General features: G+C 33.3%; 1 protein-coding gene across 5 annotated transcripts in view; it reads right to left on the bottom strand.

Moving 5' to 3' along the window:
• Ogdh (oxoglutarate dehydrogenase Nc73EF) overlaps positions 1-16,560 on the bottom strand; it is a 121,127-nt gene that overhangs the window by 19,235 nt on the left and 85,332 nt on the right. For all 5 annotated transcript variants that reach the window (XM_071583780.1, XM_071583782.1, XM_071583778.1 and 2 more), the window contains 7 exons: positions 10,793-11,048; positions 9,200-9,434; positions 7,726-7,905; positions 5,110-5,290; positions 3,405-3,532; positions 2,648-2,800; positions 692-920 (listed from right to left, as the gene is read on the bottom strand). In XM_071583780.1, coding sequence (XP_071439881.1) covers positions 692-920; positions 2,648-2,800; positions 3,405-3,532; positions 5,110-5,290; positions 7,726-7,905; positions 9,200-9,434; positions 10,793-11,048 — 1,362 coding nt within the window. The remainder of the gene's footprint in view (positions 1-691; positions 921-2,647; positions 2,801-3,404; positions 3,533-5,109; positions 5,291-7,725; positions 7,906-9,199; positions 9,435-10,792; positions 11,049-16,560) is intronic.

Consider the following 16,560-nt stretch of genomic DNA (forward strand, 5'->3'; position numbering starts at 1 on the left):
AAAATTTTCACTTGAAATGTGCAGACATAGTAAGAGCAGAGTCGTATTTCTTCTGGCCATTTTAATATTTCAAAAATTTCACTTTTATTACTGTTTAATTTAAATTCACATGTAAAACCTTCAGAAAATTCTGTTGCTATGTTTGTGATACATGTCCAGAGATGCTTGTAAGTAAAACATTTTCTGGCAAAGTACTATAGCACTATCCATTTGATTACCCCATAAGGAACCACCCACGCTACATGGTCAGACTAAAGATGAAGTGGGTTCCGATTAGAGGTTGGTTTACTGTTCATGGAATGTGATGCAAATTATTAAGTTTTTATTTATTAAGTAACAAGAACATAAGTAATAACTGAAAAGGTATTACAGACTGAACTGAATTAAGTTTTCAAGTCATAAATTATCCACCCTTAATTAATATCAGCCACATTATGATTTCAGTTCTCCAAAAAAGAAACTCTGGTGCGCATGTCTTACTGGTCATTACATTCAGAATTCTGGGCCCCTTCAAAAAATGCAAATTTTGGCAATTCAGGGTGTTAAGTGCATTGACTGTCAATTCTCAGGTGGGGCTTAGACATAAAACAATACTTAGTTCCTGGATCAATAACAGGCCAGCAAAAGTATTCGAAATGATAGTAATAATTAAATATTCAATTTAAAACCTTAAAGTATTCAGATTCCTCACCTTTATGAATGACGAACTCTGCTGCATTTGGTGGGGGAGAGGAGAAACGTTTTCCAATGTGAACCAAGGTGTCTTCCTTCAAGCCAGTTGGTGATACTTTCAATGGGTCCTTTCCTTCAAAGAATCCAGACCATGGGGAATCCAGCCAGTCTTTGTACTTGATGTGGGTTTCCTTTCTTGCATTTGTGTAAGCTTCCTCACAGATTTTGTCATACTTGTCACGGACATCCTGTATACAATTTGGCAAGATTAATGAAAATCATCCAGCATGTTTTGCAAAATGACTATCACACCAGGAAAAGTGATGTTGGTAGGAACCAAATAACATTACGGCATATCATCATGATTTTACCCAAAAATGTTGCATTATCAAAAATTATTTTTACATACAGAAAAACTAAGAAATCAATGAATCCACAGCTAGGATATTAATATCACAAAAAATTATTTATTTAGAGGAATACCATGAACATTACTGTTATTTGTAATAAAAATTAATATTTGAATAAATTGAAAAACTATCAAGAAATAAGATAGGAAAAACACAATATCAGAGAGACTACAAAATAAACATAAAGTCCATCCATAAGGATTCAGGAGAGATGGAAAGGACACACAGAAGAACTAAAGGGAAAAATATTAGGCATGGAATTTTAGATACAGAAATAGAATATGATTTTGATGAGGATATATAAGATCTGGCATAAATCCATCCAGTGAGAAAGAAAAGGTACCTAAGAAAAAGCAATCAAACAAGGCTGTGAGGATAGATAACATTCCTTCAAAATTGCTTAAGGGTTGAGAGAAATGCGGAAGAAAAAGTTAAAAAACACTTATTTTATTACATTTATATGAAAATGAAGGTGATGCGATTCTCCACAAATAGGAAGGCTAATTCAAACATTAAAGTAGAGTGGTAATAATAAGAACAGAAGGAACAGTTTAACTATCTGGACCAAATTGGGCAATTTAATAGTGAACATTAGAATACCCATTTATTTTTCGAAAATGAACTCTGACAAAGAGGAGGGAGTTGATCACAAGGACTGCAAACACAAGTGAACAGAATAACCACCGCAAATGTAATAAGTGAAAATTGTGTAAGCATTCCAAATTTTAATTACCGTATTTCCTTATCCATAAGACAAACCCTGATTTTTCAGATTAGAATTTACAAAAAATAGATTGGATCAGATCAGAGTATTGATGTTAACACTTAATACAAAGAAAATTGAATTACCACATCAAAAAATAAGCAGCTGCACATATTTCAACATTTATTCATCGTGGAATCCCAGACATACCAGTGGGCCAAAATGCCTTAAAGCTGCCTTGTTTCTGTGTTCTGAAGTATATTTTACACATGCATGTATAAATGTAATGCTGTACGACAATATTTTCTCTTAAGATAACATGAGGTTATTATTATTTTGAAATTATTGAAATCTGAATTTAAAGTAACCATTTTCTTTGCCTTTACGAAACACTCATACTTGTGGTGCTTCCAGGGCATGTTGGATAATGGAGTGACATCCCCATAAGCCCAACATGCTCAGGCAGCACAAAATGTGAGATGAAACTAAATGCAATACATTACATACATTTATGATTTATTTGGGAATTTTTTAACAAGTACTTTCAATAACATATCTAAACTCTGTTGCTTATTACTGACTCAACACAGGGATATTATCAACATTTGTAATCAATGTAACCATTTTCTATATCTTATGCGAGGAAAAAATACTTAATAGTTAGTATTTTTCTGGCAAATCTGCCTGTGCTAATACGTTGAAATTATATCCCTATACCCCCAAGTCTAAAAGATGCAGGTTCATATTAGAGCACATTTTGGAGTAAAAAAAATGGATTGGGAAATATGGTACTCCAGTAAATAATTGCAGGTTCAGAATTTGAAGCATACATATCTCCAATCACATTGCTTTCATGTCTCACCTTAACTTCTTCGGGTGTCACAACTCCTTCACTGATTAGTCTATCAGCATATTTGTCCAATCCTGACTTAGTGCTCCTTATTTTCCTGTACATAAGGGGCTGAGTGAACATTGGCTCATCAATTTCATTGTGCCCATTTCTACGGTAGCAAACCTGTAAAAAATTTCAGGCCATGTGAAATTTTTTTGACTCTGGCAGCCCTTCTGGTATGCCCAAGGTACTTCAAGGAGGGAAGTCTCCAAGATTAATAGTACATATTTGTATGATTTTATATAATTCTGCAGGATAAATACTGGATTTCAAAAGTTTTCTTTGCATACATTAAGTTTCAATTCAACTAACTAGGTATTTATCAAGAAATTTGATCAAGAGTAAAATCCTTTTCCATCAATGCACAAGTTAGGTAACAATTGTCTTACATAAGTTCATGCAGTCCCATTTCCAAGGTTTTAGGAAAATTTCATGGGAATAACCAATAAATATTTTTTCAGTATCATTAATCCCATCTGAAGTTTTGAAATAGGAAAATTAATATTGATCCAAAACATTTTAAAATGCCCAATCGCAAACACTTGATACTAAAGTTTTACACTGAATATAGTCACTTGAATTGACATATTTCCTAAAATTGGACAGAAAAATTGAAAAAAAATGAATTTTTTTTAACTTTGCCCAATTATGAAAAAAGGCATCAGAAGGTAAAAACATGGAAATATTACATTTTAATCAAACATTTAATACACTCCTGATAACTTACAATATCCACAACAACATCCTTATGGAAGGTGGACCTCCACTCAGCTGCAACATTGCAGACATGCATGACAGACTCGGGATCATCTGAGTTCACATGGAAGATGGGAGCATTTACCACTCGTGCAACATCTGGAAATCAGATATAAATAAAGAAGGAACAAAATAATTAGATCACTGGTCAATAGATCTTATAACCCTCACAAAAATGTTTCACAACTGACAGGCTCTTAAATAGAGACTTCCTGCTTTGCAGACGACAAGTGCTTTCCTATCATCATGGGCATTCCTGAGAGTAGGGACAATGTGAAATAATTATGTAAGAGTAAAATTGAGTATTCCAGGTCCATATTTCTCTCCCTGAAATTTATATATTAACATTCCTTTTTAACATTTAGGTGTGATTCTTAAATATCAGATCAAAAAGATAATCAAGTTTAATTATGGTAACAGCATAGAATGGCACCCCATAATTATGATGTCTAAACAAACTGTGTGCATAAATAAAGAGGGTCTTAGTGGAGCTGAGCAATCTGCAGTGTGGGTGACACAGGGGATATACATTAACTGGGTTTCCAGTTACTCCCAAGTACTGGTTATATACACATATGGCCACTGGTTACAGTTAAAGTAGAGTGGGTGACTATATGGAGAACCGAAGCAAACATGAACAAAGCGAAGAATTCATAAATCATAACCAAACTCCAAAATACCTACAAAACAGTTTGCTGAAGTATGTCCATTACCATTTGGTTTATACACAATGAGCATTATGTGACTGCTGTAAAAAAATCAATGGTATTATGATGACAAAATGATATGAGTCTATTAAACAATCAGATAATATGTTAGATTTCAAAATCCATTTGGTTCCCCATCCAATTTGACCCAAAAGTTAGTGTTTGGGGATAGAACAACTACAATTTCAACCATTACATGGTTATTTCAACCATAAATAAACCTTATAAATGTTTTCCCCAAAATTATTAAGCACAGAGTGTATTCCTTACACCTTCTCAAACTAGATTTCAAGGTTTTTACAATTTTTGTATGGTGCATTCAGAGAAAAATGCCAAGTTCCTAAAATTGATGGGTACTAAAGTTACTGTTTACTCTAAATGTTAGATCCTACATTAAGAGCCATTATTCAAGTGATGAAGATTTACGGTCAATTAATATAATACTAATATAAAACTTTATATTTATTGATCCATCCCTCTGCATCAATCCCAATTCATTTGATTTCCAACTCAAATATATACTCCCTTTAAGACAGGGTAATCATAAAATGATCAAGACAGTGACAATATATTAGATATTCATCAAATGGTTAAGTAATGCAAGATGATGATTAAAAAAGTTTGTGCTGGCTAAAACAAACACTTCATATCTTTACCTCCATTACAAATTACCATTTCTTACAACAGCCAGCTAGCTAAGTTTTTTGGAGTTCTTCCTTTCTTTGAACACCCAAAAACTGGGTGCAAATGGTACCAAAAATCACAGAAAAATTTTAATACATGAAAGACATTTTTAATGTTAGGATAATAATGTCAACGAAATCATCTCCAACTCATGTATGTTTTATAATTCTTGCAACAAACTAAAATCCACAAAGGATCATAGGAAAAAAAATTATCATTCTAAACCCGAATGTGGAAAATTGAAAAATGGGAGAGGAAATTTCATCACAGTTAAAACAAACCCACCAGTACAATATGGGGATGAGCGAGAGTGCCTGGGATCAGTGGTGAATCCAATTTGGTTATTTACAACAATGTGGATGGTTCCATGGGTTGTGTAATCGGGTAAATCTGCCAAGTGGAAAGTTTCATAAACAATTCCTTGTCCACAGAATGCTGCATCACCATGGAGGAGCATGGACATGACCTGAAATTTACAGAGCAAAGAGAAAAATGATTAGTGAATGATCACCATGAACTGAAGGAGAACACAAAATGTGAAGCCATTCCTACAACATAAGTGTCACAATAGCCATATTGGCCATTATTGAATTGCAAATTCTCTCTTTCCCATATATATCTGAATGAAAATTACTGAGACATTAGAGTTATTACAAATTTTGGTTCTAAACACACTGGCCATATATGCTTTCCCTAGGAAACTTATTTCACAAAATACTAGCCCATTTTACAAGTTATAAACTGGTCATTTTGACTGCTTACTTAGAAACTCATTTTTATTTTCAATTCATATGTCTATTGGTTATTAATCACAAGCTGGAAGACACTTATGCCTTCTACTTACAATTTTCTTTTTGATTAATGATTACAATGAAGTTTAACGGGGTCCAATACTAGATTTTCTCAGTCTTATTTAAGAGACCACGTTACAGCTCAGCTACATAAAAAAACTCTGCCAAATATGCCGGATATTTATACTCTTCCCCAAGGGATGCAGGACGAATTCTACCACCTTAGTTTTCTTTTATTTATATATGCTTGATTGATCAATTTTTAACCCTGTATTGCATGGTTGTACTCGGAATCCATGACACGTCCCAGCAAAATGGTCTTATGGTTTGCATATTAAAAGATACAGTGTTTAGTTAAACATAGTTTGTACACCAGAATCAGACAGTTCCTGTAGGGAATAAAAGACTTAAGCAGTAAGTCATTTATGAACAATATTTTAGAATGCTTGCACATCCATATTTCTAGCTGTCCCAGGATATTTATTGAACAGCTTAGTTCCTAGCAGGTGAAAGACTAAAGAGACTTTGAGAGTATATGATAGCTTATACAAATTTATACTCTATATCAAATTCCATACAGATGCACATCTGATCTCACTGATAGATTATTTAAGTTCTCTTTTGCATGGATCAACACTTGAAACAGGTATTCACTATATAATTTCATAATGTCACTTCTTACAAAAAGTGGTTTACGGTTATCTTTAGCAACAGCATTTGTAATTGATCTCACAGCCTTTTTTGTAGCACAAAAATACCTTTTACACCACTTGAGTTTCCCCAAAATTTAAGGCCATTTGATATGTGATTATGAAAACATGCATGGCATATATTAAATAGATAATTATCTGGTATCAGTGGTTTAATTCTCCTCATTAAGTACATAGCTTTACACAGTCCACTGCAGACATTAACTGCAAGTTCATCCCAAGTTAACTTGATATCCAGTAGAAAACCTAATAATATAACATCTTCATTTATGTCAAGAGGTATGTTTTTCATGCTAAAATTAAGATTTTGAGCTTTCTCTGAGTTTAAGAATAACTTGTTAGCAGAGAATTTTTTCCATTTTCTATTTTCGTGAGGATAAGGTTTTCTTAGCAACATCTCTCACTTGCTCTTAATTTTTTGAACGATTGACACAACACAATGAAGCTTTACACAACCCTAGCAACAACCATGCTCCTCAAAGACTAAGATACAGGATGATATACCTACATTAACTTTGATCATCCCATTTCACCCTGTGCTTTCTACTTGTGATGCCAACATCAGACAAACTGTATATCTGATTTTTTCTAAGCATTTGAAAATGCCATTGCCTAGCTTGGGTCTATAGCCGGCCTCGGTGGCGGCGGGGTAACGTCCTCGTCTGCCAATCCATGGGTCGCGGGTTCGATTCCCGCCTGGGTGGGTTTTCTTCCACCTAGGGCTTGGGTGTTTGTAATCGTCTCCATTGTTATTCTTTGTTAATAGTCTGATGTAAAGGCCAGAGTGCTGTTTTCGGACTAATGGCTAAATAAATAAATAAATAACTAAAATGTAGAACCTTTCCATTAAGAATTCCTGATTTGCATAGATTACCAAATTTGGTCCTTTGTCCAGATTTTTTTTCCAGTTTTCAATGAGACTGAGCGATTCCTGACAATTTACGCAATTAAGTGACCATATTGACAGGGGAAGCACCATAAGAACAAAATAAATAATACCACATTGAAAGCCAATTTTATCAGCGAAAATTTTACATGACATTTTTGAGCCCATTTCCCCAAACAGTGACTTAAAATGCTTCAAATAGAAAAACCCGAAGGCTCAACAAATTTTTTTTAGAAACCAATGATTCTTTACAGCTTATTTAAAATATTAGGTTTCTTTTCTTAACCTTGTGCTTGCTGTGAGAGACATCACAGATAACTGCTCATGGCCAAGCTTACCTCGGTGCAGGAGTTGAACATAAGCCATTTATTTCATGAGGATCTTGAATACTTTAATAAAGAGGCCCAGTACTGTGTTCGAATACTCTAGGACCATCATTCTCATTTAATACTAAATTCAAATCAAATGACGAATACTAAGACCACCCACAATTAGATATATTTAACATATATACCTTCTTGCCCTCTCCATCACCTCGGTAGAACTGCTCTGCTCTCGTTTTTCCTTGAACAACAGGGTCAACTGCCTCAAGGTGAGATGGATTGGCCACAACAGCAAGCCTGATGTTTTTGTTAGTAACACGATTGAGCCGCTCAATGTATGTTCCCAAGTGATATTTTACATCTCCAGAGCCCTGAAAAATAGATAGAAATCTTTTGATACTATTTACTATCAAACATAACATAGCATTGTCAACAAAAAAAGAATGCCAAGTATAATTCTTAAATAAATAATTTTAATTTTAGAATCTTTCAATAAGATGCTCAAACTTGAGGCTCTTCTGTCATTTGATTCACATTACTCAGTTTAAGAACATTCTGCTTGCTATGAATTAGATTTCAAGCAATAATCACCATTAATTAAGAATCACTAACAGTGGCTGCCCAATAAGGTATATAAATAGGTTTTCCAGTGGCATGAGGGGTGTTAGGATGAAAACTAAGTCAGGGTGGTGATAAAATTCTGATTTCCAAAATTTAGCAGTTCTCCAGATAAAAATAAATTATTTTTCAAGAAGTTTTTAACATACTGTAATAAATATTATTTATCTGTCATTGAGTTTAGCTAATTAGAGTTAAGCTATCAGCAATTTCAAAAGTGAATTATCTTTTGTTAAATGACTATGATTGTCCAAATCTCACTATTTGACATGTAAATCTTTGAAATCATTCTAAATGCAAGCTGATTGTAAAAATCAGTGTCTTAGTTCAAGTTCAGTCTAGGCATGAGCATGATGGATAGCTCTAACAGTTTGGCTCCTAAAAGAACATGAGAAGATGGTCTAACTTTGCAGTAAGGTAGAAAAATATACACGTTTTGCAATATTTAACCAGATACATAAAATTTGGAAAATCATATCAATATCATCCCAGCATATTTATTCAAATCTAATACTGACCATGAAATAACAAAAGTTTTGTACGGTCTTGATCAAATTTTGAAGCACTCATTAAGAGTGAATGGATTTTTCATTCAATAACAAAGAGCATAAAATACGTCACCACCATTCAAAATTAATGTGAAAATTTAATGCGAAATAAATATATTATCTAAATGCATATACTATTTGCGTGGTTTAACAAATTTGTGGAAGAGAATGGACTGGCTACTCATACAACAACCCAAAATCTACTCCAGACTTGAAATGGAATAAAATGTGAACATTATGGCAGTTTTGAACCGACGAACTGCAAAAATTGAAAACTTTCATGAGTAAGATTTCTTCAATGTAAAATAATAAACAAAATGAAATAAGCACATTTTTCAAGAACATGGCAATATGAAGGCTTTTACTGTTTTTTTTGCAATCAAAATATTTCATTTGGGTAGTTATTTCATGGCTCATTAATCCTTCCAAATTTGTTAATGGTTTACATAGGAACAAAGCAATAGAATTAACTGCTTAACCCTAAGCCAACATTAATTACATCATCAGCTGCTTCCAGAGCTGCAAACTGGGTAAAAATCTGCTCCAATGGTTTCCGACAGACATTAGCAAGAACATTGAGGCGGCCACGATGTGGCATTCCCATGACTATGGACTCAACTCCAAGTTCCGTAGATTTATCTATGATCTGCTTCATGGCTGGGATCAAAATTTCACATCCCTCCAGCCCAAACCTTTTCTCTGATGACCACTTTCGGGCAAGGAATGCTTCAAACCTACAATTAAGATTCATATAATTGACCAACAGATTTGCATCATAACTCATAAATGTCACTCAATATAAACTGAAGCAGTATAAGCTTGGTATTTGTGGTGTTTGCCACAGTGGCATTTGTTCATTACAGAATTTGCCAATGAAAGATCAAATGTGAAAGAGAAAATTATGCCTTTTGTCTGATGGGCACAAGGGTTCATCTCTGTGGATATTTGTATACAAACATGTTTATGATAACATTATGTCATTTCACCCATGAGAGTGAACTCTAGACGATTTTAGATCAAACTTTCCTTCACTCAAATGCCTAGAATTATAACATTCCATTGGTTTGTGAGTAAGAAAAACAAAAGAGTTCAAGGAAATATGGCAGCTCTAGGTAAATAGTCTATTTCCATTCAAAATGTAAAGGAGTAATTCGAGTTTATCATTAAATTTTCTGCTAACAAGTTTGAGGTTAAAAAATTTGACATAACCTCTTCAGCACAGCTTACCCTTAGAACTATCAACTTTAATCCCAACTCTTTCTTTGGAGTTATCAAGTTTAGCTTGCATTAAGTGGGATAATTATTTGCAAACAGTTACTGTGTACTCTATATCATCTGCATAATTTACTGTTATTATTTGAAACACTTTGGCTAATCATTTACATACGAGGGGGGACCCAAAAGTAACGGGAATTGGGCTTCGGTGGGGAGCGAGAGTGGGGGAAGCCTTTGTTCAGCCGGTCGTATGTCCCCACGCCCCCTATGTCAGTGTGCGCAGTGACTTGATACTGTGGAGGAGGTAAAACAAAAATCACAAGAAGGCCTAAGGGACATTCAGATAAATGAATTTCAGAAATGATTCGAACAATGGAAGCATTGTTTGGAGAAGTGCATTGTGGTCATTAAGGAATACTTTAACGGTGAACAAAGTTTAGCGAAAATATATTGAGAAATAAAGAATCTATAACAACATTCCTGTTATTTTTGGGTCTCCCTTGTATCATAGAAACATGAAATGTCCATCCAACTATGTTCTCTGTTTTTTGTTTAAAAATGGGATAATAACTATTATTAGTATCTAGTCTAACAGTCAACAGGGACTAGTCACTGTTGACTCAATACAGTTAACAGTTAGAGGTAACTTATTCTAATGCTTTAAAAGTTTATTATAGTAAATAGCAAGTGAAAAAAGTAATACTTAAATAAATATGTACTTAAATGATCTGACATGCCTATGAGGTGATATGAGTTTAAGATTGAAAAAAAATGCCATTTAAGTGATAAGCACATATTTAACTTATACAATCATATTTTTCTCATTCTCATCATACCAAAAGACAATCTTCTGTTCATTGTGGTAATGTGCACTCACCCCGTAGCTCGAGTCAACCTAGCCAAGTTCAACCTCTTCTGTTCATTGTCCACCTCCATGATTCCTGGGGTTTCAAACTTTTGGCGAATCCAGTTGCATTGCTCCAATGAATTTATAAACATGAATTCCACACCAATATGGCGACAATAAGCATTTTCCAACCTATTTAAGATTTCTCTTAAAGGCAAAGCCTTCTCCTTGCCACCAATGAATGTAGTTGAAGGCAGTTTAAATACTCGATCCATGTCCTTTTCCTCTATAGTAGAGATATGTTTTGAAGAAAAAATTGGTATGAGAAGAAATAAAACATATAATAGAAGGTTTAAATTTTCTTTGAATAAAGGTATGACCGTAAAGCCTCAGGGATTGAGTATATTATATTTATAATGAGAAATAAAATCATCTCCATGAGCAATTTTACTTGAGATTAATGTGATATACTAAATGCAAGATATGAAATTTAAATGAACAATTAATCACATCAAATGAAGAATACTATTCATCAAGAAGTACCAAACCCTATGATAATTATATATCTACCAACCAATCCTCCACACTTACCTTAGCATTTTGTATAATATGTAGCTGACATTGCAGTCAAAGAGCAATATACAGAGGGCACGTGCAAAAATGGTCTGAATCGAAACAGGCATTGCACACCAGAATCCAAAATACTAATTCTATACAACAAGCCGCTACAAAAGTACAAAGCCAAAATAAAAGAGCCACACCAGCACACACTACAACAGGCAGTCTCTAAGAATAAAAGCCAACTAAAATTTACATAAAAGTAAAATTTCACTCCACTACTTCACCAATGTATCCCCATGCACTTTCCAACATTTTTATTTTACAATTACTTCAAGAACATTAAATCATTTAAAGATATTTTCTGATCTTATAACAGCTGCCTGAAATATAGTCCAATTTAAAAAATAAAGAGTAGTAGAGAAAATTTAGCTACAAAGCATACCCAGTCTTACATGAGCTCATCAAGTGATTTCATTGCCAACATTATCACACTTCACTTCTTAAAGATTAATTCAATGAAGAACTTATCTACTTAATTAATATTTTCATACATTAATGAAATATTAAATATTGAACCTCTAACCTGTAATCCTGCTATAGTATACCAAATACTGTATGGGCCACTCATTTATAAATCTTGTGAACAATTGACAGAAACTTTAAATTTCATTAATACTTACAATGGAATTTGACAGTAGTGGTGGGCCCAGTAGGTTATACATATCCATTAGACAATAATCATTAGAATTACAATTTTGACTATTGATGTACTTGATTTCATTTCCAGAAGTTAACTGGATGGTCCATTTAGTTGACTGCACACCAATTACTAATATCAATCACAATTCTACCTTAAATTTAATCATTTTAACTTTAACATTCCAGCTTAATTTAACCAAACATGTATCTAAGTCTGTTTACTAATGCATTCATTTTGGGTTACTGTTCTTTAATAAACGCAAATGATCCACTCATACTTATTTAGGCAATTTCAATGCTTCATTACCTTGCCAGGTGTAATTTGTACCGAAAACAATTGTAAAATTATAAGTTTCCTGCAGTTGAATCATATTTAATGTGAATATTATTAATCATTTGAATTACAACATATGGACCATATTACCAAATCCTACTCTGCAAAGAATGAGGAATCACAATTATGGTGGCAACAATATGTTACTAGCATTCCTGGATAAAATAGTCAAATATGCATAACCTAGCATGGCAATACATGGGTTCAATATTTCAGCCAAATGATAAATGAATACCATGACCTTGATCAATGCACCCTGCCATTTAAATGCTCACTCCCATACAAGGGCTGGCAGAATAGTATGTAAGGAAGGAATGATGCAGATAGCAGGAATGCCTAAGCCTTGTAGCCTGATGTTCACACATTTGCCCATGACTAAAACTGAATTACCCTTATTGTATGGAATATGAGAATGTCTTTGCTAAATTATTACTCTAAAAGTTACACTACTTCTGAAGCACATCTTCACATTCATACATGATGTGCCTGTGTTCACACAATATGTATAAATAGCAACCACTCAAAATGGGCAGTAAAACATTTTTTCATTAATATTCCATGATGAATCGGATGCATCTTATATGCATTCCATAAAATAATGTAATTTACATGAGTTCAGCTATGAGCATCAGCTATTTGGGGAGGCCTGCAGCAAGGAAATAATTCTATATTTTATATTTGAAAAAAATACGCACGGAGGCAAGACTAAAAAGGAATTTCTGGTGGCCAACAGTTACATTTAATACATCTTCATTGCATTTGAATTTATTCCTTGCACATTATTTGCATTAGAAGTAGCTTAACATTTCTAGATAACAAAGTCGCATCATTTAACTCTCAATTCTTTAGTATAAAACATACTCATTTTTGTACACAGCAGATAATCTCTGGCCAAACAATCCAAAACTTATCACACAATAGCCAACATTATATTTGTAATACTTCACCATGTATTTTAAGAGAAAAACATAATGCTTTTTGTCATTCCAATACCATGTATAACAATCTCAAACACTTTTCAACATAGGAGAACAGCAATATTAAGGAGGCCAACCAAAAAAAACATTCATACAATATAAAATAAACAGTATATAAAAATAAACAAAAGCACAAACCCCTCATAATACAGCAAAAATAGGTAGCATGAGAATTTGGGTAAGCTAAAATGTGCATGAATACAGAACTCCCTCAACAACAAACTGGTCTTGCTTACATACGTAAGTCGCCACAGAAGCAGATACAATGAGTAGGATACACAACCCATACTCTAGCTTAAATATTAAAACAAAACTAAAATTATAAAAATGCTCTTTTTACTGACTTATGCATTTAACTTCTTCAGTTCGTTCCTTTATATCCTCGGATGAATTTTGGAAGATTTAATGAAGAATCATACGAGCTAAAAATTGAGAACCTATGAAATACACACCAGCTCAAATCCTATTTATTGATGTTATCTGTCTGATGTCAGAGCAAAGAACCAAAAATCACAGCTTGAATAGCACGTATGCTCATTATCAATCATGCCATTGATGACAGCTGATAGGCATGATATGGTAAAGTGACTATGGTAATTATCTCAGGCTCAAATCATTTCACATATAGATTTTTCAATGCTTTAATTCCTTCCAAACTTTAATCAAGAGCAGCTTGATGCCAATGCAGTATTTCTGGCCATATTTTCATTTTCCTAAAATCCTTCTTGCACTGAAACTACTATCAATAAAACTATCATTAAGTGCTGCAAATTAATTCAATAGGTTAGTGTTTTCCCCAGTCCATCTCTAAAATAATAATCACTATTATATCACTTGAAAACATGACAGTGAACTCTGTAGATACCATCAGTTTTGAGTCCAAAGGCACGAAATGCAATCTCTATCATTGATGTTACAACATCTTAATACATATACTTTTTGTCATGTTAATAAAAAGTATTAACTCCAATGTCATATGACCATTTATATTTTATATTAAATATTTCTTCGATAGAAAATTATAAATTCCTAAAAATGCACAATTATAATGTATAGGAGCATAAATAACATATGAATTCATGTAGGAGTGTTAATTCTAGCAAATTTTTTGTACAACTAAATATTTCCTGTGCATTGAAAATGTTTGATGCATGGCATTGCTCAGATACTTCTGGGGAATATGAAATACTTTATTCAACCCAACAACTTTACATTACAAAAATGAATGAGGGGCACTATTTTTCTACAGATTTTTTTTCCATTTAAGCACTACTAGAATGGCCACTTGCCAGGATTATGACACAGCTGAAAGTTGACATCATCATTCATTATCTCAGTCACTGAAAAAAATGTTAAAATGATGACTTATCACCTGATTTATTTGAAACAGTACAGGTGTTTCCAGAGAAATTGGATAACTTATGGATAAAAGTTTTTGTTAATGCCTTCAATTACCCCTTGTATCAAATAGTAATTTCTACAGGAGAAATTATCATGCAGTCATCATCAGAATAGAGGCATTGGAAATATGTTACATTAACACCATGAAAATTACAGTAACAAGCAGATCGATGAAAGATACAGAGAGAGAGAATTGAAGGGATTAATAAGCAAGCTTATGAAATAACATCTATATTACCTTTAAATAGAGAGATCAAATGAAAGCAATCATAATTTTTCTCAAAATTAAAGTAAGGTAAGTGCATTTTCATTCTGATAAGCAAAGCTTTGAAATTTGTACTGATAACTTCTCATTAAGAGTGTTTAACCATGCAAAAAACGTAAACAATACTATGGTGAAATCCATGGTATATAAGCAGAGATTAAAAAAATTGTTCACCAATTAATTTGATTTCATCATCATCACATATATAGTATTTGTCAGTTTCACTGCAATAGTTCTGGGCGAGTATGGAAAGCAAGGAAGGAGAAAATACAGATAGGTGAAGAATGAGATTATTTTAAATTAGTTAAGAATTGTAGCACCACATCAGTGAATAGCTAAGAAAGCCATTTCAACTTATATGATGCAGCTATACAGACACCCAATTACTTTTGCATCAAAATGTGGCAGTAGATGATGAAGACATCCAGATAATCATACACAACAGAGTTTAACAGCATTACACAGGCGATTAAAAATACAAACTATTAAAAGCAACTGGTTGAAATGTGAGCGCAAACTGTTTTCAAATGTATCAATGTTTCAACAGCTAACTAAAATTTTGATGGGATCTATTATAGGTAAGTTCATGTAGAATCAAATAAAGTTTACCAGATTATAAAACATTAAAAACAATCACAATATCATTTTCTAGCATTTTTCTACTTTTAAATTTTCAAAATAATAAAACGACCTCATTCCAGATTATTAGGTAAGAGAGGTTATCTACATATGCAGCAAAGATGATGAATTGGCTTTTTGTATTAACTTATCACTAACTAATAAAATAATCTCACAATAGGGTCTCCCACATCTTTTTCACAAATTTATTGGAAAATGCATTGCAAGCTCGAAGTAGGCATCTATTTATTCATAATGAAAGAAATGTCCAATCATGTCTTCCTGTAAAATTAATCTGAATTATTCAATTACATTGACTTGAGTTTAGATTACTGAAAGTTTAAAGCATATACATTATTTCAAGGCATGAAAAAGGAATGACCTGAGCATAATGCATACCATTTCAAATAGTTATAACTTTAGCACTTCAGCGATTTCATGGTGCAAGAGATTAATGAAGAGACTTGGTATCTGCATGCCCAAAAGAGCAACAATAGCTCAAAAACTGCCACTTGAATATGAAATTAAGTTTTAGAATTCTATAAAAAAGCTATAAAATTGAGGAAAAGGGTGTTTTGAGATAGAAACATGGGTTAATTACCCTTGAAATTAAATATGCCATCAAACAGAACAGTGGATGTTCAAGGCACTAACCCAGGAGTGATAGACTGTGGGTAATGAGAAGACATATAATATTGTGGTGCTTGCATATTGCACTGATGGCTCAAAACTCCCTCCTTTGTTAATCTCAAAACAAAAAATGCTGCTTAAATATACAATTTTACACGGAATAATAAAACAAGGCATGTTTCATGTTCGTCCAAAAGGATGGATGGATGGAGAGGCCATGGAGCTTAGGTTACGGGAAGTGTGAACCAGGCATCCAGGTGGTCTTCTGAAGAAATAGTCTTAATTAGTGGGCAATCAGTTCAAGGTTCACATT

Source organism: Hetaerina americana, unplaced genomic scaffold, assembly GCF_022747635.1.
Source record: "Hetaerina americana unplaced genomic scaffold, ioHetAmer1.1.p SCAF_15, whole genome shotgun sequence".
Taxonomy (NCBI): domain Eukaryota; kingdom Metazoa; phylum Arthropoda; class Insecta; order Odonata; family Calopterygidae; genus Hetaerina; species Hetaerina americana.